Here is a 23,169-nt window from a genome sequence, read left to right as displayed (position 1 = left end):
AATTTTACTGATAGACATATATTTTTAAGGGATATATTTGCATTTCAGGACATCAAATAACAGGCATTACTCCAGTGGATTTGGATAGCTTATCAATGACAAAATCATACTACGGTGTGTGGATAATAATGTATCCATAGGAGTGGGCATTTTGTTCTAGAAATAAACACTTGCATTTTCCTAATGACAGGCTCTTGTCTGGTCTCTGCTCATCCTTTAAAATGAGAAGTTATTAGCAATACTAACTCCATGTTTCTTGATTTTTCTGTCTGCTTTTACTCCCAGTCACAATAGGGATATGCACTTATTCGGGGATAATAGAGTTGTGATTGAGTGTGGGTTAAAGTGGCTGTTGTGAGCAGCAATTAGGATGATTGCAGGCACTGCTTTCTCTGCCTTCATTAAATAGGAAGGGTATGTCAGAATAATTATTCTGCACCCACCTGTGGGTGCAGAATAAAGATCACTGGCTAGATTGCTCAGACAAGGATGAAAAAAAGCTGGTAAAGAAAGGTCAGATACTGATGGTATGATAGCATCGTCATTCTACTTTCCTGAATTAAAGTTTCCTTGCTTTTGGAATGTCATTTCATGTTATTTTAGCTGTACTAGTTTCTCATTCTGGATATTGGTGTGTATTTGTACACACAGATTGTTATGCATGCTGGGCCAGTATACTTTATGCTTTTTCTAGTAGATTGTGATTTCATTCTTTCCTGTTGTGTATTTAAAAACCCTTCTGTTTCTCAACTAGGATTTTTTGTTAAAATTACCTAAGTTTTTGGGTCAAATAATGTCGGTAAAATAGTTTGCATTTTCATTGTGATTTTCAAAGTGTTTGCATGTTTTCACATCTTCTACCTTTAAAAATAGTTTCAAAAGAAAATCTGAAACATTGAGATCTGGAAATGTATTTATAAAAACAATATTTTGTTTTTATAAATACATTTGCTAACTTCACACAGATTTGAAACGTGTCAGTGCCACAGAGTAATTTCTCCTGTTAAAAATATTTCACAGAATATTTCACGCATGATTCACAGAAATGTGTGACTGTGCAAATGAGTAGCAACTCCGTAATTTAGTTAGCAGTTCTAGGCGTCCCAATGTGGTGCTGGGCCATCTTGTCTAGACCGTGCTTTTGCCAAGATAGGTTGGACCAGGTCTCTTCCAACCTGTATTCTATAATCCTGTGATTCTTGTGCCACAGGTGCTTGTTGTACCACAGCTATACCACGTGTGTGGCACTGCTATGCTGAGTGTGGCACGGAGCAGAGCTAAGCCATCCCTTCTCACACCAGCAGTGGTTTCGGTCTCTTAACGAGACATTTAAGAAAACGGGAGGAGACTAATAATACATTTTTACCTTGAGGCCAGATCAGGAAGTGGACTGAAGCTGACCACGTTCTACATATTACATATCTAGGGTACTGATAATCAAACCCTGACCATCCATGTAGCCTAACGGCAGGCCAAGCTGAGGTTGACTATAATTCTCATCTGCTTTGTGGCAGACAGTGTCGTGTCACTCCAGGAATGGTGCTGCAGGGGAGATGGAGTAGTTGGTGGCAGATAGTGAAGCACCTGTGTTGCATGTAGGGTATACTTGAATCTCACTGAAATGCAGCTGCTGGAGCTTCATGTTCTTAGATGCCCTGAAAGTTCTCTGTAGCCTGTTGTTTCACCACAGGTTTGTGTCCACAACTTCTAGATGAGTCACATTTGGACTTGAGGCGTATTTGGATCTGAGCACGTAAACTAGGAGTTAGGATCCCTCAAAGTAGGGGGACACCTGAGACAGGGAGTGAGCTGGATTCTACTGAGGCCCCTAGGGAAAAGCTATGCAGTACAGACCCTCTGTAGCCATGGGGAAGGTCCAACTGTAGGAAAGATGATGCAGTAGATAGTTGGGACCCGTGCAATTTTGTCTGTCCAGATTTCAAATTGTAAATCTTGTTCATTCAGTTGAACCTGAGCGTTGGAAATTCAAAACCAGAAAATGGATGGAAAACTGAATCTTTATCTGATGGCACGGTTCTGGGCCTTACCCTTTGTCTCAGCTGATAAATTTGAGTGCTAATGCCTTGCTTGACTTTTGTTTTGATTACTCATCGACAACAGCTTAAGGTCTGACCCAGTCTCTATGTAGACTCTGCCTGTGATTGATAATGTTTTCTGTGGCATTTTATTGCCATTCTTACTCTAAAAGAGTGGAAGGACATATAGATACCTCAAGTATACAGGTACCTCAAACTTCATGTTGCTTGTACTTTATGGTTTCCTGATGAAGACTTTTAATGCTTCCCTGGATAGAGGGAAGACTAGACACTTTGGTTTATCATCACAGCGGTGCAGTGTATCTTGCATTTAAGCTACTTGATCTTGCTCTGAGCAGTAGATTTTTCATTTCAGTGCTCAGGGGAAACATTTTTGGTAGTTCTGGAAATTGCAAGAATTCCTCCAGAAGAGTTATTTCAGATTGAAGCAAGCATTCTGTTGATCTTAAAAAGGGAACATTTCATATTTTTAATTTAAAAAATTGCTTGGTTGTCTTTGTTAGATATTTGCATCTCTTAGGGCTATTTTCCTTTAATTATCCATGTGCTATAGCCGCAGAAAAGCGGATTACTGATGGTTAATAATATGTATATGAAAAGACTGGTACTCCATAAATTAGAAATGAGGGCACAAAATGATGCCTCTTACCAGGGAAAATTTACATTGCGTGAATCAAATAACCAAACTTGTGAAAAAGCTCCAGACACTTTTCAATCTGCTAAACTCTTATTGGTAAAGCTTATGTTCTCCATTCACGTAAGGGTTCACCTCACCCGTTCCTGTCAGATGGGCTTCAGAGAACACAGGCTATTTCAGAAAACAGTGTCTGCCACTTTTTAAGTTTCATTAATTGGGGGCTAATTTGCATTTATGTTTTGGAGTGGAGATATAGTGAACAGTCTAATACGAGTATTTTTTAGTAGTATGCTGAAAGTGTATTTCGAATGTATAATTTCCTTCATGAATACATTTTTCATGACTTAAACCTCATATCTGCTAGCTGCTGTTTGATATAGGAAACTGCTGTGGTGATGCATGTTAAAATTTTGTTGACATTCTTGCCAAATATCAGAAGTATTACAACCACTTCCTAGATCATATATTGATATGTGTCTGAATATGTATATTTTACCATCTTCACATTGTTTGTCCTTTTTTTTAATTGTTTTTGTTGATGGTGAAACTGCTGGAAGGACATCACTAGTTCTGTGAAGGTGTGTACTACTTTTTACAGAGCTCCAAAACGAGGTTTGATTGTTGCTTCAAGTGAAATTGTCTGTGTGGCTATGTGATAATATTAATTTAAAACTGATAATTCAGCTCATTAATTAAAGGATCTGAGCTATGACTGAAGAAATAGATTTTCATATACAGCTTTTTACTTTCATATGTATAGCTTGGTGTCTCTCCAACCTTCTCCATATAATGAAAATTATTCCAAACAATCATATATGATACAGCTGAAGATTACAGCAACTGTTTAGAGTTATGTTAAAGATGTTATTTGTTCAATAATATACTTTAGTATTAGATGCTCCATATTGTTGCCAGTGATGTCTGGGGAGCTGAGAACAGGGGACAGTTTGACTTGTCCTTTTTGGTTACTTCCACTTTCTCTCACTGCTATGTACCTTGAAAAGTTCCATGTAATTGCTCTCTGAAGAACTGAGCTCAAGCTTGGTAGACTAGACTAGCCAGGGAGTTCAAAGAAATCCTTTGTTAAAGTCTTCAAGAACAGTATAGCTGTTGGTTATTCATGAAAGTGGTTGAAGTAACTGATTTCCTGAAATCCTTTTTTCTGTATTTCTATATAGGAACATGAACAAGCAGAGCTTTTATTCCCAGCTTTTTGTAAAAGGAATGGATTCAAATGTTCTTACTTTACTGTCCTCTTCATATTCAAGCACTGCTCGAAGAGAAGTTTGGAAAACTAGCAAAATCTACAAGAATTTCTGTGTGTTGCGTGGGTGGAAAGTGACACTCGGATTTTTCTTATTCAGGGTTGTTTTAATTATTTCATCGAGTGTTATGTTTAAAAAAAAAAAAGAGATTGATTCCAGTAAAATTGGTATGCCCATATGGCATATTATGCTGGCATTTATGCAGAAAAACATGTAGTTTTCATCATTCTGTTGTTGACATTGGCCGACTACTTAGTTCAGTTGACTTTGAACACTCCTGCAGTGGGTTTTCTTACATTTTTATATGCAGTATGTGTAATTGAAAATTATTCTCCTGAATGCTAACTTCTGTCAAACATTGAGTTTTATAGGGAAATTGGATACTAACTGTTCAGGAAGAAGATTTTTAGTGTGCTTAGAAGACAAAAGTAGTCTAGTGAATTCCTCAAATAGATCTATATTTGAAAAATAAGCTGCAGTTAAATTTACCTGATTATAGACGATCTTACAGAATTTGCAATAAACTGGGATCTACGCACGTGAGCTAGAGAAAGATAATGAAAGACTTTTCTGTTCTTAAGCCCTGTTTTTCATTTAACGGTTCTGAGCCAAGCTATTTCAGGATTAATCGGATCTTAGAACTTAAGGCTTGCCTTGAAGTAATGTAGCGTGATGAGCGACTCGTGTCTCTGTAGAGGATGATTCAGTACAATAGTCAGCAATTTGTATGTGGTATACCTGACAGGACTGAGAATATATTAGGCTGCTAAAGAAAAGGTTTTGTCAGGGAACCTTCAATAAAGTAGCATTTTTCTCTCTCCAAGATTAAATAAATCTTTTACTATGGTAATAAACAAGCATTAAAAATTAATATTAAAGTATTTGTTAACTCAACATCTATCTATCTGTTTACAAGGTTTTTTTCTTATACAGTTTATGGAAATTGGTTGTCATTGCATGAGGTTTTTCTTGACCAGTTTCTTATCTTCTGGAGGGTGTTAAAGACTGATCTTTTTTTCCTAAATGTTAGAATGCCATTTCTAGGAAGACGACTGAAGATTGGTGTTTCAGAATGCATTTGTCTTTTTATCCTCTGTATAGGACAGCTGATTTTTGTTGTCCAAATAAGTTTCTAAACTGGATTCTGTTTCAGATTAAAAGGCTTTTACTTCTTTTTTTATGTAACAATTCTTATTAAAAAGATCAGTCATTGATAGTTTAGGAGATCCTTAATAAAAGATATTTCAGACAAATGAAGACCAAATCCAACTTTTTAATGAATTATTTTTTCTAAACAAATCCAAAATATCTTAAGTAACATTCTTAAAAGTTACATACTTCCTAAGTAGGTAACCTACACTACCCCAAATATCTCTGCAAACTCTAAACACGTGTTCAGTGTGATAGCATGCTGGATGCTATTTAACTTGACTTTAGTCAGACTTCTGACATTGTCTCCAATAACAAACTGATGAAGTATGGACTAAAAACGTTGACAGTGAGGTGGGCTGAAAACTGGCTGAAGAGCTGTGCTCAAAGGTTGGGATCAGCAGCACAGAGCCCAGCTGAAGGCCAGTAGCTAGCAGTGTACCCCTGGGGTCAATACTGGGTCCAGTGCTGTTTAACCCATTAATGCCCTGGATGATGGAAGAGTGCGCTGTTGGCAAGCTTGCAGTTAATACAGAACTGGGAGGAATAGCTGTTGCACCAGCTGGTTGTGTTGTGCTTTAGAGGCACCTCAACAGGCAGGACAAAAGGGCTGACAAGGAACCTCATGAATTTCAAGAAAGGGAAAGGCTGAGCCCTACACAGAGTTGGCCAGCAAAGGCCACCAGCCTCCTGGGCTCCATTAGGAAGAGTGTAGCCAGCAGGTCAAGAGGGTGATCCTTCACCTTTACTGAGCTCTGGTGAGACACATCTGGAGCTTTCATTAATAAGGAGGCTGAGAGAATGAAGAGTGGATTTACCGAGAGTTTGAATGATGTTACCCTACAATCTACAATCATGTGAGAGAAAAGCTGGTCCCGTTCCACCCCAGGACACTGTCGCACTGTGCCTTTTTCTGAAATCTGGTGTGCCAAATGAGTGGAAAATTTGTGAGTGTGATGATGCTATTTGATGTGACTAATTGCAGTGGTACCCTCTTCATGAACTTTGACCAAATGTCAGGTAGATTTCTTGTAGGAAAGTTTATGAAAGCATGTCTGCAAAACCAGCGCCACAAATACTGCAGAGGGGCACTGTGTTGGGTATGTTGAATATGTGACGCCTGTTGTCAGCTGAAAGGTCCTTTCATAGTAACTGGTTGATGTTTCACTGACTAGAATATAAGAACAACCCAGAATATGTGTTGGCTTTGTGTTGGGTCAGAAATTATGTAAATATAAGACAGCTTTGCAGTTCTTCCAGAATTTTTACTGGAGCTTCATGAACAGACTGATGGGTTTATTCTGGTAAAGATTGTGGTTTGTTCATCTGCTCTAGTTGAAGATCCTTTTTTTGCTTTTCCTTCCCCCCCCTACAATTGGGTTAGGTGGTTATAAAGAAAGAATGACTTCATTATGTGGTGAACAGACTTTTTCTCAATAAGCTTGAGAATCTAAAAACATACTATCAAATGTCACTATTTTATGTGATATATTTCACAGTTTAAAACAAATTTTCTTCTGGAGTTGAAATTAGAATTGCTGACAGTAAGGAAGTAAAAATGATTGATGGACTGTTTACACTTGACCAGCTGCTAATGAATTCTCACTCAATATCTAGTTAGCTTGTGCTGAAATAATACAAAAGGCAACCCAGAAAATAGCCTGAAGATCCTAAAACTACAAAGAAGAAAAAAATTAAGCTATTCTGACACATTTGATCTAATGAACTGTGATATAAAATGTGACTTTGGTGTTTTGGGATGATGTGATTGATAGTGTAACTTCTGTTATTCAATTGTTCACTCTTTACTGTATGTTACATTTTGGCTCAGAGGCAGGGAGACAGGTTGCTTATTTTCCTTGTTGGCCCCTGGGTGTTCAGAGCTTTCCAGAAGGAAAGGAGAAGGCACTTCTTTGCAAGGAGCTGAACATGCTCAGCTGAGGGAAATTTCTGGAGTTTCCTAAGCTAGAGACTGGTATCTCTTGGAGGAGACTTCAGAGAAAGAAGGTATTTCTGTGGATCCTAAGGGAGGTTTATAAAGTTATTGCATCTCAAACAAACCCCACTGAGAATTTTTAGCCTGAGAACATGTTTGTAGAAAGGAAGGGTACATGATGAACAAGGGAGGGATTGGCTGACTAACACTGATTTTTAGCTGCTTTTTATCCAGCAGAGCAGCTTTGTTGTTCTTCCAGAATTGTGTTGCAATAAAACATAGCTTTGATTCAGTGTCTTTTTGATTCTCTTGAGGAGAAAGTGGAGGAGGTTCTGGTCAAGACTGGGGCAGTTTCTGGGTGGCTCCTAATAGCCACTTCTCAGTGACACATAAAGTCTTAAATCACTATATGGATGAGTTGGTTTTTTTCTGTGTGAGAAGAAAGGAGTTGCCCTCTCATCAAATATTCTTTCAAGTATAGAAAATATCTTCAAAGGCTGCAAGTGAGTATTTAATTATGAGATTAGTTAGTGTGTTGTGGCTATTGCCCGTGTCAAACGGTGCTACATAAAACACTCATGCTTATCTCTATGGCCAACTCCTAACTATCATCTCCAAAAGTGCAGAAATCCTGCTACTTCGAAAGGTCAAATCCTCTAAAGCCTGTGATGAAACTTCAACTGACTTTAATGGAGCCAGAATATCATCTTATTTCAAGAAGTTAAGCTCAGCTCTGTGGATATAAAAGGACAGCTGTGTAGCATCTGGTAAAAATCAGGGGGGTGTGGTGTGAGGGGGAGAAGGGAATCTTACTAATTTTTTTAAGTGTGGTTTGTGTTGAATATTTCATATTGTGTTTTTTGTTGTTGACTATAATGCCAGACACCCATGTCTATTGTAGTGCCTTATAAACACCCTTTGAAAAAAAAAAAAACAACCTTAATATGTTTGTTAAAATACAGTCCTGGTTATATATCTTTTGTTTTTTTTTTAATTTTTTATTGGAGTTGTGCTTTGTTCTTGATGTTTTGACATTCTTTCTATGCACTTTGGCTGTTAGTTTCTTTTTCTATTGACATTCATGATGCAAGAATTTTTACAAAGTAGAAGGAAGAAATTGAAGTTTGACCTACTGTTTAAGCTAAGCAAATTAATAAAAGAAAAATTATTGAGAAGTGGTGTGAATTCATCCTGTTTTCCTCATGTGTTTTTTACCAGTATTTTGTGGCCGCTGAAATTTCTGACTGGGACTAGACCGTGTGCCTCAAACTTCATGTAATTATTCAGAGTAAGCCGTTTCTCCTTGTAGGAAGCCTTATTACCCACAGGCAAATGTAATTTATCATCTTTTATTTCAACAATTCCCCTTTTCCCTCTACCCCAAAGGAAATCAGAAAAGATTTATAAGGTTCTGCAGCCCACAAAACCTGCTTCGTTATCCTTAAATCAAGCATATCTGATTGCAAAGCTCTTATTTTTACTAGAATTTTGGGAGGAGAGTATTTTACGGGTTTTGGTGTGCTCTACTAAAGGTGAAAAATGCATTTTTTTTAAAAACTCTTTTGAGAGTTATGGCTCCAAAGTAAAAGCCCTTTTTGTCAGCAGAAAAATAATGGCTCTACCTTGAGATGTCCAAACAGAATGAAGTATTCAAGCTGAAAAGATGACATCAATTCAGATAGTATTGTCTTAATATATATATTGTGTTACTATCTTATCCTTCTGATGTAACATAACGTCTTATTCACCTCTTTTTACTGCCATGGCAGATGAGGTAGACAGCTTGTTGAATCAAAATGTTGTATTTTCATCCCGTCCCCAGAGGATTAAACCTGATTTGGGACCAATCGATATGAATGAGCAACTTAATTTGTACCTTTCCATTTTCATTATTTCCTGTTTACTTGCTTATCTTAATCTGTTACCATAATGACCAGTTACACAGTTTTGTCAAGTCCTTCATAGTTGAATCATTTCAATCTTCTTTTTATTTCAGCTTCTATTACCGTTTTCTCTTCTTTCTCCTTTTTACACATCTACTCCTTCTCCTGTACAGATGGAACTAATTTTTTTCTTAGTTGGATGTATGGCATAAAGTTTGTGTCATAGGAGAATATGTTTTCTAGTGAAATGCTGATTCATTTTTAAACAGCTTTAATGGAGATACTGGGTTTGCGTGAGAAATAACTGTAAAGATCTTAAGAGTTTTTATTGGTAGCTAGCATGTCTTACTAACAATTAAGAATGAGAGTTTGCTTATCTCTTCAGACAGTAAATTTATGAAGAAACTCATACAATTTCAGATTAGCTGATGTGTTGATGCTACAATATATATGTTAAAATATTTCCCTTTTATAACGCTTGCTTAATTTTTAAATTATTTTCCAAAGTTGCCTTTATAATTGGGAGTCTTGAAAACTGTGGTGTTAATGGGAAAATATACCACTAAAGCATAGCAGATCTCTGCTCTTGATAGTCAGCATTTTAGGTCCTCATTGCCCACGTAATTGAATTAATTTTCATATGAGTAATATTTTAGTGTCCTTGCATTTACTATTGTTTGTTTATTTATTTATATTTTAATAATTCTGTCTTTGATTTATTCTTTGACTTCCTTTGGTTTCCCTAACGTTCTTTTAGGTGAAACAGGTCATTAGCAATTACATATTTTTAACAGAAAAGCACTTGATTGAGACTCTAATGTAGAGTTATTAATTTTCCTCCCAGAGAAATTGAGATTGAATTGAGATTTAAATGTTTACGTATGTGGGCCTTGCCTTTGTTTTCTCTGTGGTAAGTTACTCCTTTTAGTTCATGTACATAAGGCCAAGTTTTTTATCTCTCTTAATGATTTACATTTGGATACTGTCTTACTGATTACTCAGATATACAGAAGATATTAGTACTAGAGCAAGTGGAAATAAAAGTTTTTCATTTGGGAGGAAGGCAGAAGTCTTCATTATTAGGTTGTTTGCCTGTGTGTATTCAGTCCAGACTTAAATTTAATCCTTCTCATCTTGTATTTTATTTAGTGCCTTCGCCTGCACCTCCTTTTAAAAAACAGCCTTAAATATCTTCTAACTCCATATAGTTTTTGAGAATATATATATATTTTTTGTTCCTGCAGCATAATATAATTGCATTTATGATGTTTATATTGCCTTTCTTTACATCCTTTCTTGGGAGTAACACACTATTTTTGTGGGATTAGTAATGCCCTTGCATATATTTCCCCTCTTCCTCTGAATTTTGTAAAAGAAAAACTTAAACACAAAGTCCTACAACAGGCCATTAATGCTTATTTCTGGAAGCACAAATTAATTTATAATTTTTCAAAGAATAATTTTGATTTTTAGTAAGATAATTGCATATGACATGAAGAAATCTTAGAATATAATTTAGCAGTATAAATGATTCGAAATCAGTTCTTAATTTCAGTGGGTTTCTGAATTTCTTTGGTAAAGAAAATGTGAAACTTCAAAAATCCTGAGGCAAAATGCATGCAGGTAGGGAAGAAAAGAATGAACAAGGGCCAGAGCTTGTGATTATGGGAGAAGAGTCTGGCAGCAATTTATATTTGAGTTGTCATTTTAAATTTAAGCCATGAGTTTGATCCTGCAGTGTAGAACAGATGCAGATACCTGTTTGGGATTCAGGTATCATCAGGAAGATTCTTTGTAGATTCAAGGAGTTATTCAAAGAAATAAAGAAATGGAAGAAATCTTCAGGAAAATAGTAACATAATAATGGCTATATTTAAGCCAGACAGTAGACAGGATTATGAATCTTGTTTTACAAATCTTGTGAATTATAAAGTCTCAAAAATGGAAATAGTTTTGTAGTTTTTTTCAATTTCTTGCATTCTCAGTTGTGACTGTTAGAACCTTCAGAAAGATGCAGGTTGCAGAAGTGTAAGGAGAAGAAATATGAACTGTCTAGATAATGCTAAAGCAGAAGACAAGGAGAAAAAAATCTTCATGAATCTTACTTGCATATTCAGATATACCATTGATAGTTGTGTTTTTTCCTTTCATGCAAATGAGAATAAGGCTTTTGGATAGTGAAGTCTAGACTAATTGTTTGAGTTCATAGGTTCTTTAAAAATCAAGTTACCTACAGCAAGATGTAAAAGGGAGGTGCATCATCATTACTGGAAAATAAAATAATTTTCATTATTTCTTTTGAAAGACTAAATGACAACAATATATTCAATACGAACAGTTCATTTAATGGCTTTCCATGCCTCATTTATGTCACACTCTTGTATAAAACTACTGAAATTATTGAAGTGCACAGTGCTGGAGGGACACATTGCTTTCTTTTAATGATTATTCTCATCCCTAGTTGATGAGCTTTTGTTCTCGAAGAAGCACAGAATTAGTATATACAATTTTTAAATTATTTGACTTTGAAATATGTTTCTTTGGTGCAATCACTTTGATTAGATTGCAGATAGAACTACTCCTGAATTTCATCCACTTATTTCTTATGGCATACAAAGCGGAGGGTCCTCTATGAAAGCTGGAAAAACCATATTCTTACATAACTGAACATTTTAAATTCCTTTAGTGTTTATGACAATAACACCCATCCTGTTTAGGTCAGTTGACCGAAGGAAGTCTTCAAACATTAATGTTAATCCAAAGAAATTCCATACTAATGCAACATTAATTAATGCTCACTTGTATATTATTACTGTTACTTGTGTCATGTCTATAGCGGTGACACTTTGAAATGTCCACTATTATGAAGGTGTCAGAGATTTAATGTAACACGCTTGGGTATAATGAATTCCATGTTGCAGGCTCATTTGCTCTTACACAGCAGGTGCTCCTTTGTAGTCAAGCAGCTAAAGAGACAGTTTTCACAATGAGTTATTTACATACAAAATTGATGTTGATAAAGTAGAATATAAGCTGGATGCCATGTGGGATTTTCACAGTTGTACACACTGCACTTCAGCTTACATAAAAATTCTTGGCAAGGTTCTAGTGGCAAAATGTTAATTCCTTAGGTGTTCATTAAAATAACATTAATCATGAACTCTGATGATGTTCACGTTGATTTATTCTGAAACTTTATAATTAGAATTAATCAGATTCTATAATTAGGTAGAGCAGGGAAATGGAATTTGGCCTTGTTACTTTATAATAGAACTAATAATTCACTTAAATGTTAGACATTTTTTGAGGAATTTAATGAACGTCTACTTTTAAATATGGATCATACAGTCAAACGTACATCTCATAGGAGGTTCATGTGTGTCTTTCTATGTTGAAAACTGTTTTGCAATACTTTGTTAGAAACAGGCTTATTTTTTGCTTTCCACTCTGATGGACTTGAGAAAGCTGAAAAAAATATTCTGCTCTCTGGTGAGATGAATCTTGATTTTTAAGACCCGCCCCCGAGGGAAATCTGATAATTAAATCTACAGGGTTTCAGATAATGTCTGTACTTCAGATGACTGGATGGATGCTATTCAAGTTACCTGAAAGTCATCAGTCTGTCATTATTAATTACATGATAATCATATTTCTGTGTCAAAAATGGAAGTGAAAAGTGTTATTATTACACTCCTCTGTTGTTTCTACTGGACCAAAGAGGCAGCTTTTCTTGTCAAAGTAAATTTCCTTTCTGCAGGACTTGTGAATGTTACAAATTTCTATGGCTTCAGAGAAGCAGTCTACACTTTCAGAGGACTATTAAGGCACCACATTTGGCTCAGTGTAAGTCCTCAACCTACAAATTGTTGGGAACTGTAGGGGCATGTTGGGGAAATACTGCTGTTTGCCCTTTTCTTTAGTTCTTTGGGTTTCATCTTTCAGCTGCTGTTTGAGACAAGCTATCAAGCCTAGATGTACCTTTGATCTAACCAAATAAATCAATTATTGTATTAATTTACAGATATTTGTATCTTCACTGGTAAGATTTGCCTTCAGGAAGCCCAGGCACCTGGGATCCATGCAAAAGTCTGGAGTAAAAAGATCTTTCCCTCAGAAGAGGAGGGTCAGGCTAGGGAACATGAACTGAACTGTTCATTTTTCACCAGTTCAACAGACTATTTCTGCTAGACCAGCTCGAAACTAAATACAGCTGCTTGTATTTGCCACTGCATGTGATCATGTTATTTGTTTAATCATCTTTGAGTACTTACATTGCTAATAAAGCAATTCTCGGAACTTTTTACAGCTCTGTTGATACCAGAATCCTGGCTTTATTTTTCTAGTCAGTGGTGTTGCCCTTTGCAGTTTTGTTTTTCTCTTTTGTTTTGTTTTCTATTCACATTACAGTTTTTGCACAGTTTCTGTTCTGTCCAATCTGTGGATTGGAAATAACAGGAAGAGATAAAAAATAGCTTGGGAGGCATAGGGAGAAATTGAGTGGCACTCAGTAAAGCAAGCTAATGCAACTTCTGAGGCTGGTGCATTTTCTGTTTGTATGTTGCCAAAAGAAGTTTGATATTTGTGATGTATCTCTGAAAACTCTGTGTGTGTGTGTGTATATATATATATATTTTTTTTTGTTAGTTGTAGCTCTCGGATACCAGTGAACTTGTGAATGTTTTGCACAGTGCCTTATACTGTAATTTTTGATCACTTTTTAGTTGAAACAGACATTTACTTTCTTGTATAGGTGCTATTTTGGTGGTTTTTTAATATACTGTCTTGAGACATATGCAGGAGCTTGTCAGATTAATCTTCATATATACCTCCTTCTTTTAATAGGACTTTGATTCAGATACTTGTGTTCAGTTTCCTAATGGGTGTTTCAGCCCTGTAAATCGCTATAAAAACATGATCCACTGATGGATGGTGTGAATTGTTGCTTGTAACGAGATTTATTTTTAAAATTGTCTGGGTTTTTCTTTACTGATAGAAGTTATGCTCTCTATCAGTTTGTATTTTGCAAGCATAATTAATTTGCCCAGCTTTTTCTTGTTAAAATGATCTACCAGGCTATGGTGGTGTCACTTAACTGTAAGACTGAGATTAATGATGTTGTTGGCTACCCCTTTCTGGTTAATGTGTCTTATTGCAGAGGGAAGTGATATATGAAAGTGACCCTCTGTGAATATATATATGAGAACCCATAAGCTCAGCCTACTTTCTTCTTGCTAACTTGCAGCTTAGAAAACTGGGGCTTTATTAGGTGATACTTTGTTTTATTAGGTGGTATTTTGTTAGGTGATATTTTTTGTCCACGTGACTAGAGCATTCACTATTTCTGTGCACTCTGATTCAGAATATAAGTGGCAATAATCTGTTGGAAAGCAGGCATACACACACTAACACAGGACTTGAGAAGTGAAACCTTGTTTGGGTTAGTTTAACCTAGATTTTTTTCATGATATGCATTTTTTAGGAAGGCACCTACCTGCCATCTAGTTCTCTTGAGGACATCCATCTTGTTAAGTGTAGCAGATTTCAGGTTGATGTAGTCCATTAAAAAAAATGGTACCCAGTTATATGTATGGAAACGTATGTTTTAACACTCTAGGTTTGGGGTGGGCATGTAATCCACTGCTGCTTTGGGGTGTTGGAGCCAGCTTTCAGAGCCCTGGAGCGGCCCACTGGGGTTACTGGACTACAAATGCCCCGGCAGTTGACTTTGATAGTATAGCAGACCTCTAAGGGGCAGAGTCGCTGCTACTTCTGTGACCCTGCTATTCTACTGTTTGTCTATGGATATGTTCGTCTTAAACTACAAGTCTTTCAGGAAAGGTCCAAGACAAACGATATTCATTAATGTGTGCTTCGTTATTGAGAGAATGAAGCAAAAGGAAAAACCTTTGTGTGTACATGAAGATATACTCGGTTGTGCTTGTTTAACCAGATATGTTAAAGAGATTCTGTGTCTCATGGTACAAGAAAATATTTTATCCTAAATTCCTTAGCCTAAGTTCATTAGTGTGTCTAACATTGAAAATATCATTGTTGTACAGTTCTCCATAAATTAGAAGTACATGGAGCCTTTGAACACTTGTGCATTTTAAGTAACTGCATCAGTGCCAGGACCACATTCGTGCACCATAAATATTTGAGGGCAGTGGGACAAAGTACAGATAGGAAGGACAGAGTAAGAATAACTGAAATAATCTTTTGGGGAGGATGGTATTTGACCCTAACAGCTCAGGCCTTCTATTATGACCAGAATGCCTAAACATTAAACAACTTAGAAATGAAGCAGTTAACTTCTTCCTGCAGTACAAAAGTCACTCAACTCCAGAATGACACCTGCATTTTTGGTTTCATTTTATAATTAGCAAAATGTATTTTCAAACTGTGCATAGTAAAATTCCAGCACTGTAGAAGATCACCAGAAATTCCAGAACCCATGTAGTAAGGAAATAAGAAACTGAAATGTGGAGGTTTAAGATGAGTCTTAAAAAAACAAGTAATGTTTTGAATAGCAAATAATTTATGCAAAATATGTTACAAAATCTAAGATGCTAAATAAATAACCAATACAATGTATTCTGTTTTGACACTTTTCTTTCCACTTAAAAGATAGTGAATGCAGATTCATTTGTTAACAATATTTTGAAGCTCTTTTTCATTATATTTGCTTTATATTTTGTACAAACAGTTGAACTGTAACTTTAAATTTCTGTCTTCTGCTTTGAAGCTACATGAAAATATGGTGGGATAAACATTCAGAAAAATAGATTTGTGGTTATATAATTTCTCTTTATTATAAAAAAAGTTGATTCACCATATGAAACTTTTTCTCCTATATTTTGGAAGGCTTGTGTTCCCTTTACGTTTCACCGAGTTGTCATGACATAATGTGTTTCGGATTTCTGTAATCCTTTTTGATTACAACATGAGGGTAGTATTATAAAAGTTGTTCTCATACAGTATTGAGAAGTCTCAAAGATTTAAAACCAAAGAATGGGATATAAGAATGCTTCAATCCAGATATTAAATGGTAGACAAATAAGCAATGTAGTAATTGTTAAAGACTTAATACTAAATTTTTTTGTATTGAAAGGTTTTAGGGTGGTTTTCCCTAGCTTGATAAAATGTTAAAGGACTATTAATCTTTACTATTTGGTCCAAATTACTGTATTTTTCAGCAAAGTAGAGGTTTCTTTTGAGTAACATTTTACATTCTAGAAGTATATCTCTATGGGCTTGTTTCTGTTGCTGTTTCTGTCAGCAGCCATCTTCGACAGAAGTAAGTTTTGGGCCCATTTGCCTTTAAGTAGAAATACAAACGCCTGATTTGGCAGGCTCTACTTTCACAGCAGATTTGGTAAAGACAGCTGCCTATTGAAGTCTGTGGTCCATATTTTTTTGCAGAATAGTGAGAATTTACAAAACATCATCAGTGTTGGCTAACAGTTGCATACATAAATTTTGTTGTTAAAATATATGTTTATCATTCCATTTTTCTGATTTAGTAATCAAAAATTTAGAATTCAAGGCAACAGGTAAGTTTGAGGAGAACTGTTAAACTTTTTTTGATTTTAATTTATAGGAAAACTTGGCTATGTATTTCAAGAATTTCTTAGAAGTCTGTATAGTTAAACCCTCCTTTTGGTTAATGCATTACTTCTGGAACCAGTAGATAAAATTCTACACATTAAACACGGTAAAAACGGTGCATATTCTGCAAAGGACAGAATTCTAGATTAAAGTTTTCTGGGCACAAAAGCAGTAACAAAATGATCCCTACAAAACAGAGTAACTTAACACAAGAAATAACTTTTGTTAATTTGAAACTTTAGAAACTGAAACTTGTAAAGTAAGATGTAATTAAATTATGGTACTGTACATACCAGCTGTTCTTGGTAATTGAAACTTTACAATATGAAAAATACATTACATCTGTACAGTTTATACAGGTAGGTAGGATGAGTTTTGAAAAAGATTCACTTTAAGGGTCATACTCTGAAGTCAAAAAAAATACTGCACAACTTAACTAATTACAAATTGTAGACTTGAAACAATTAATCTTTGTGATTCATTTTTAATTTGAACAGGGATCCTAGAATCCATAATATTATGTCTTCTCACTTCTGTCCATAATGTTACATAGAATTTGGTTGCAGCCTGTGCTACAGGAAAAAAAAACCCAAACAAAAAACAAACAACAAAAAAACACCAACAAAAAACCCCCAGTTAAGCCAGCTTCTGACTGTGTTCCTTGATTCGTGCTGTTGTTGTTATTGTGCTCAGATCCAGGTCAGTTTCTAGGTGTGTATCCACTGTTTCTTCCTGGTTATTCGAGTCATAGGGCTTGTGAGCAAGCAGTTCATGATGGACTCCACAGTAACTTATCGTGGGCTGATCATAGGCGAGAAATGTTGACACATTCATAGCCAACGGTATCTAGGTGAGGGGGGAAAAAGGTGAGAAACAGACAGTTACCAAAAGATGGAATCAAACTGTACTTGCCTGAATTTGATGCTGAAGAAATGGGCTGTCTAAAAACACTGGCTAATGCCAAATATAGTACTGCATGTAAAAAACCTTTTCCTTGTCTATCCCTCTACCCCCTCCATTGCACCCACACCCTGGACATTGCTAGGGTGTTTTAAGCCCAACCACTACCACCTTTGATCTTGTGGGCCAGGGCTAGGTGTGTGCTTGAATGTGTTTGTGAGCATTAAGATGTGATGGAACTCAAATTCTCTTTGGCATATGATTAGCCTCTGCTGAAATCAATCTGTCAGGGAGGAGAAAGAGGAGTACATCAATTGGAGAGATATGGAATATTTAAAATTAAACTTAATTGGCTTTTTAAGAGTGGTTAGTGGATCTTGCTTGAATATATCAGTGGGTGTGATACCTTTGGTCTACTGGGAAATACAGATGACATGTTTCCTATTATTTGTAGCATAAGCATCGATTTGAATCTAGCAGCTTTCAGTAATTATCGGACTGTGGTAGATGATAGCTTCATCCACTGTTATATTATGGTATCTCTGGAAGCTTCACTGTTGCAGGCTTAATTCAAATGCTTTAGGCTGAAAAGTTATGTCATAGTTTAAACCTAGCTGGCAACTAATAAGCACCACGTAACTGTTCCCTCACTCCTCCCCTTCCCTGGTGGGATGGGGAGGAAAATTGTAAAAAAGCAAAATTCATGGGTTGAGACAAGAACAGTTTAATTGAAATAAATAGAATATACTACTACTACTCATAACTGTAATGAAGAGGAAGATAAAAAGAAGGAGAAATAAAACACAAGATGGACAAGTGATGCACAATGCAATTGCTCAGCACCTACTGACTGATGCCCAACAAGTCCCTGAGTGGTGATCCCGTCCTCCTGGCCAACTACCCCCGTCACGCTGGGTTTATATACTGAGCATGATGTCCTATGGTATGGAATATCCCTTTGGCTCGTTTGGGACAGCTGTCCTGGCTACGCTCCCTCCCAGCATCCTGTGCACCTCCACGCTGGGCAGGGAACTGAAAAAATCTTGATTTAGAGTAAGTGCTATGTAGCAACAACTAAAATATCGGTATAGTATCACCATTATTCTCATACTAAATCCAAAACGCAGCACTGTACCAGCTACTAGGAAGAAAATTAACTCTATCCCAGCTGAAACCAGGAGAAGTTATTAAATTTTTTTTTACTATTTTCTGGTGATTTTGAATATGCATCAGTGTAGAATTATTTACAATACACTGTAGAATCAGAGGTGATATTAATACAGATTTTGAATATTTGTACTATTAGATTTATTTTTGTATAGAGAGAATTGAAGGATGAAAAAGGTGACTGTGTTGTAATGGTTGTGTGTCACGCTTAAACTATTTAAAAATCATATTTCCAGTCCATTGTAAAACTAAAGAGAACAACTTCTATTTGTGACTTTTATTGTTTTGCTGTTATTTTGAAGAGTGACTGAAATATAATAAAACTAAATATGAAAACAGGTAATATTTAAAAGCATTTGAAATATGAAATTATACAAAACAACTGTTTCTCATTAGCACAACTGCTTGATGCATTTGGACATCCTACCTGTACCTCTACATGCTCGTGACAGCATGTTGGAAGTCCCATTATAAACACTGCTCATATGCTATGCAAAACACAAGGACAGACTGAAAAATATAAGGAAATAGATTATTTTTCTACCTACATAAGAGATATCCATAGCTCATGGAGAGCTAAATAACATTCAGCTTAGAAAATGGACGTATGTAGCATAGCATGTGATCACAGTCTGAATCGGAAGAATATTGGTTAAACCTGAGATAAATCTGTACCTTCATAGGATAGAATCAGAAACCCAGTGGAATGTATCTTTTTCTATCCCGACTCTTTATTTGAAAATTTAAGATTAAAGACGCCATACTGTGTCACAGGTGTATGGTGATATATATCTCTTTACTCACAAAAATTCATGAGCGCTCTCTGCATTTCATGTAGCAACCTAGAGTGTGGTGGTTTGCTGCTTTCTTTCTCATGATAAAGCACTAAAATAATACCTCAGGCTCTCTTAAAATAAGGCAGTATATTTTCGCGAGAAAGAACTCTGACATTTAAATACATGCAATGAGAAGAAATGCTCCGCGTTTTCCCCTCTTCATAAACACTATGAGTATCTTTTCTTAAATTATTGAATGCTTCCTTTTACAACTCAAAATGTATTTCCTAAGCTAATTTCATGAATGCAACACAATATTGGATGGTGTCACTGTAGGCATGGATTACTTTTTAAGGCTCAATGCAAGGAATGTGTACTTTGTCCTGCAGCTTTGCTCTCATGGTAGAGGAAAGGCTACAGTGCTGCACCATGTCCTCATCATTACTGTGATCACACCCAGAACCCTGGCTCCGAAGTGATCTCCTCAGGTAGCAATTTCAGTTCAACCAGTACAGTTCTTAAACCCTACTGTAAATAGGACTGATGCTCTCCCTCCCAGATTGATTGTGCCTTCAGATCCCATGGTACTGTAGGATAAAAACATCTCTGGGCCTCTTTGTACCTAACCTAAAAACTGCTGTAAATTCTGGAGCTGGGATGTGAGCAAAGCCGCTTCCCTCTCCATTCATGTTCTGTTGACCAGACATAGGTGTCTGAGAGTTATACAGAGCTTCTTGCTGAATAAACCACTTTAATAAACAGTGAGGCTAGAAAGCATGAGGTGTCCCAAGGGGTGTACAAAAAAGAAGTGGCATAGAGGGTCGGGCTGTACAGGGAATCATGTGATGTGCTGGTACTTACTTTTTTCTCTGCCTGGTCAGTTAATTTAGTCCTATTTGCATTGCCCTTTTTTTTACAGGAGCAAAAGGTTGATGAATGGCCTTGAATCACTAATGTATATCCACATTTCCATGGAAACCAGACAAAATGTTGTACAATCTGGCTTCAAATGTGCTGTTGCCCACATTTTGGATGGAATAGTCAATCAAGAGATATTTAGTGCCACATCTATCAAAACAGAAGATATGGGTTGACATGCTTTTGTAAAAATTAAAATCTGTGTGTTTGGAATAAGAGCTGAAGCTTGCATGGATTTTTGAAAAAAGGTTTGTTGTATGTTGGACTGGAAAAAGTGTGCATGTGTTACGATCTTAATACCTGGTCATAGTCTCAGGGGCATTTTTTCATCTATTTTTCATGTAATGTATCTAAATTGCTGACTTTTGATCGTATTCTGTTTTCAGCAACGTCAGAGTGCTCCTTTCCTCCCTTCTATTCTAAGTGCTTCAGATCTGTAGTCAGAAACAAGCTGATCAGGGTTACAGGCTTGTTCTAATTTCCTTCTGATGCTGACGTGATGGCCTTGCGGTAAAGCAACTCTCCAGGAAGCTGGTTAGCAGTGTAACGTGGGATAAGCAAACTATACAAGCATTTACCATGAAATGTAGGCAGCTGCATACGTGCATTCTTTTGTGCACAGACACACGGGCCTGAGTGGGAAGGCACATAGGAGGAGATCTAAGGCCTAGCTGAGGTTAGGGCAACAGAACAACTTTTAGATTAGAGGAATTTTCCTTAGTCTGGTAAAGTTTCTGTTCTCAAAAAAAATTATCTTGTGTGGTTCTCCACTGCTATTTTCTGAAGTGATGTATGAAATTGTGTTGGCAATTCTACCTTATTCTGGGCAGATATGAACCAGGAATGATGGCACTCTTCAGAAGAATCTGCACTGGTTCTCTTGTAACCAGGTCATTCCTGTAGAATGCAAAATCTGCACCTTTTAGAAAATTAGTGATATTCAAACTCGTTATAAAATCACCCAGATGATTTCTCCTGACCTACTCCTTTTCTCTTGTTGCATGTTTTTTCTTCCTTAAGTGTATCTCTGTCTCTATTTCCTAGAATGGTCAGGCTCTGACCACCTGCCATGTTGCTTTTTAGTGTAAGTATTTGGGGAAGGGATTCCTTGGTCACTGCAGTTCATACCACAGGTCATTTGTAACCATGAGGTGAAGCTGCTACCAACTGCTGCTTTATTGCTCTCTGCGTGTGCTTGGATCACTTTGGGCTTCTCAGATGACAGTCCTGAAACAGAGATGTCAGCCCTCATGACATGGTAATTAAACAAGGACATCCCTGTTTGCATTCCCTACTTTTCATTTTTCCTTCCTGTTTCCCTTCTGATAATGGTATGTGTCTCGGTAAAAGCTCTATCTCTGTAAACCTCCTGTTCTTCAAACTTTTTAAAAAATGCAAATAAGTAATACCACAGCATTTGTAATGATAGCTCTCATCACTTTGACAGCAGCTCTGCAGTAAAAAACACTGCATTGTTTAATTACTGGTGATTTGTGAACTTCATATTGTTTGGAGTTCAGGTTCAGATGAGCATCCAAAAAGCTTCTGCTTATCTCAGATTTACAGTTCAGAAGCCTTAGAATTGCAATTACTATTCAAGGAAGCATCCGTCCTGCAAGCTGAATTTCATTGCATAGTATTAAATTTCTGTATAGTGTAGTGGGGAAAAAAGTTCCAGCAACCCTTTATCTTTTCAGTAAGGAACTCTATAACTCCAGACTTATTTTACAGAGAAAATGTAGCTAAAAAGTTGCATTTACAGAACCAGGATTTTTTAAAAAAATAATTCTGTTCAGTCCTGACAAGAATTTAATCCACTGTTTGGGATGTTGATGTTTTTGCATTTCTGTTTTGATCCTCACTGGCTGGTGAAAAGTTACCACAGATTAAAAAGAAAGTTGTTTGTTTTTTTAAAAAAAGAGACTGAGAATTTGGCTCTGGCTTCTCAATAGCAATTACAGTGATCTGCAGGAAATAGGTTATTTTATCTAGAATGCAGAAGCGTATTGACTACTAAACAGATGTGAACTGGTTGGGGAGGAGAATGCTTCTAGCTACAGATGAGTATCTTGGCAGTCAGCAAAGGTGGGAAAGGTTCTAGCAAAGGCATACAGCACTTACTAAGCTTCTGGTGTTCTGACTTTGTTCTTATCTGATTGCTTGACCTTGGCTTTTATAAGAAACAGACTTGCTTTTTTTCTTTCTGAATTTATTGTATTTAGACATAGAGGCAATATTTTCAGTCTAAGGATTTTGGTATTTTGTTAAATTTAATGGATATGGGGTGTTCAAACCTCCAAAGATTTCAAGACTCAGCCACAGAATCCTGGAAATGAAAGCTTGGAAACTAAAGGCATGAGGGCATAGCAACAGATCCAGAGAGGCTTAAGAATGTAGGTATGGGGAAATATGATAGGGCAAAGGAATATTATCCATGGAGAAGACAGAGATAAGGAGCTGAAAAGGAGTCGATCATGAACAGGAGGGATGAAAATAAGTAAACCAGTTTGTACGCTGAAATAGGAGAATAAAATAAGCTGAATAATGGAAGCAATAGAACTGATGGAGTTGTGATATATCATTCTGAAAATATACAGAATATAAAAATGTCATTACAACATAGACATGGGAATATAATATATCAGCATATGGTCAACATATGAGAATTAAATCAATTTCATAAAGTCGTCAGTGGAAAAAAAAAAAAAAAAAAAAAAAGTAACAAGCCCTTGTAATATATTCCAGGGAACCATAAAGGTTTTATTGGCATGAATCAAAATTAAATGCTTTATTCATGACCAGTGTGAAGAATCCTGTTATTTCAAATGAACCTCAAAATAAACCTGATAATTTACCATCTATTACTTTGTCTTTGT

General features: G+C 36.3%; 2 protein-coding genes across 4 annotated transcripts in view; one reads left to right on the top strand and one right to left on the bottom strand.

Annotated features, from left to right (window-relative positions):
* The window catches only part of CTNNA3 (catenin alpha 3), a 471,555-nt gene that overhangs the window by 111,157 nt on the left and 337,229 nt on the right, over nucleotides 1-23,169 (top strand). The window lies entirely within an intron of this gene.
* Nucleotides 15,660-23,169, bottom strand: part of LRRTM3 (leucine rich repeat transmembrane neuronal 3) — an 89,910-nt gene continuing 82,400 nt past the window's right edge. For all 3 annotated transcript variants that reach the window (XM_026851992.1, XM_026851993.1, XM_026851991.1), the window contains one exon: nucleotides 15,660-17,378. In XM_026851992.1, the coding sequence (XP_026707793.1) occupies nucleotides 17,169-17,378 (210 nt within the window). In that variant the 3' untranslated portion in view covers nucleotides 15,660-17,168. The remainder of the gene's footprint in view (nucleotides 17,379-23,169) is intronic.

The sequence above is a fragment of the Athene cunicularia genome (genome assembly GCF_003259725.1).
Source record: "Athene cunicularia isolate RWA chromosome 6 unlocalized genomic scaffold, athCun1 chr6_part2, whole genome shotgun sequence".
Classification (NCBI taxonomy): Eukaryota; Metazoa; Chordata; class Aves; order Strigiformes; family Strigidae; genus Athene; species Athene cunicularia.
Note: the sequence above shows the minus strand (reverse complement) of the source record. Positions and strands in the feature narration are given on the sequence as shown.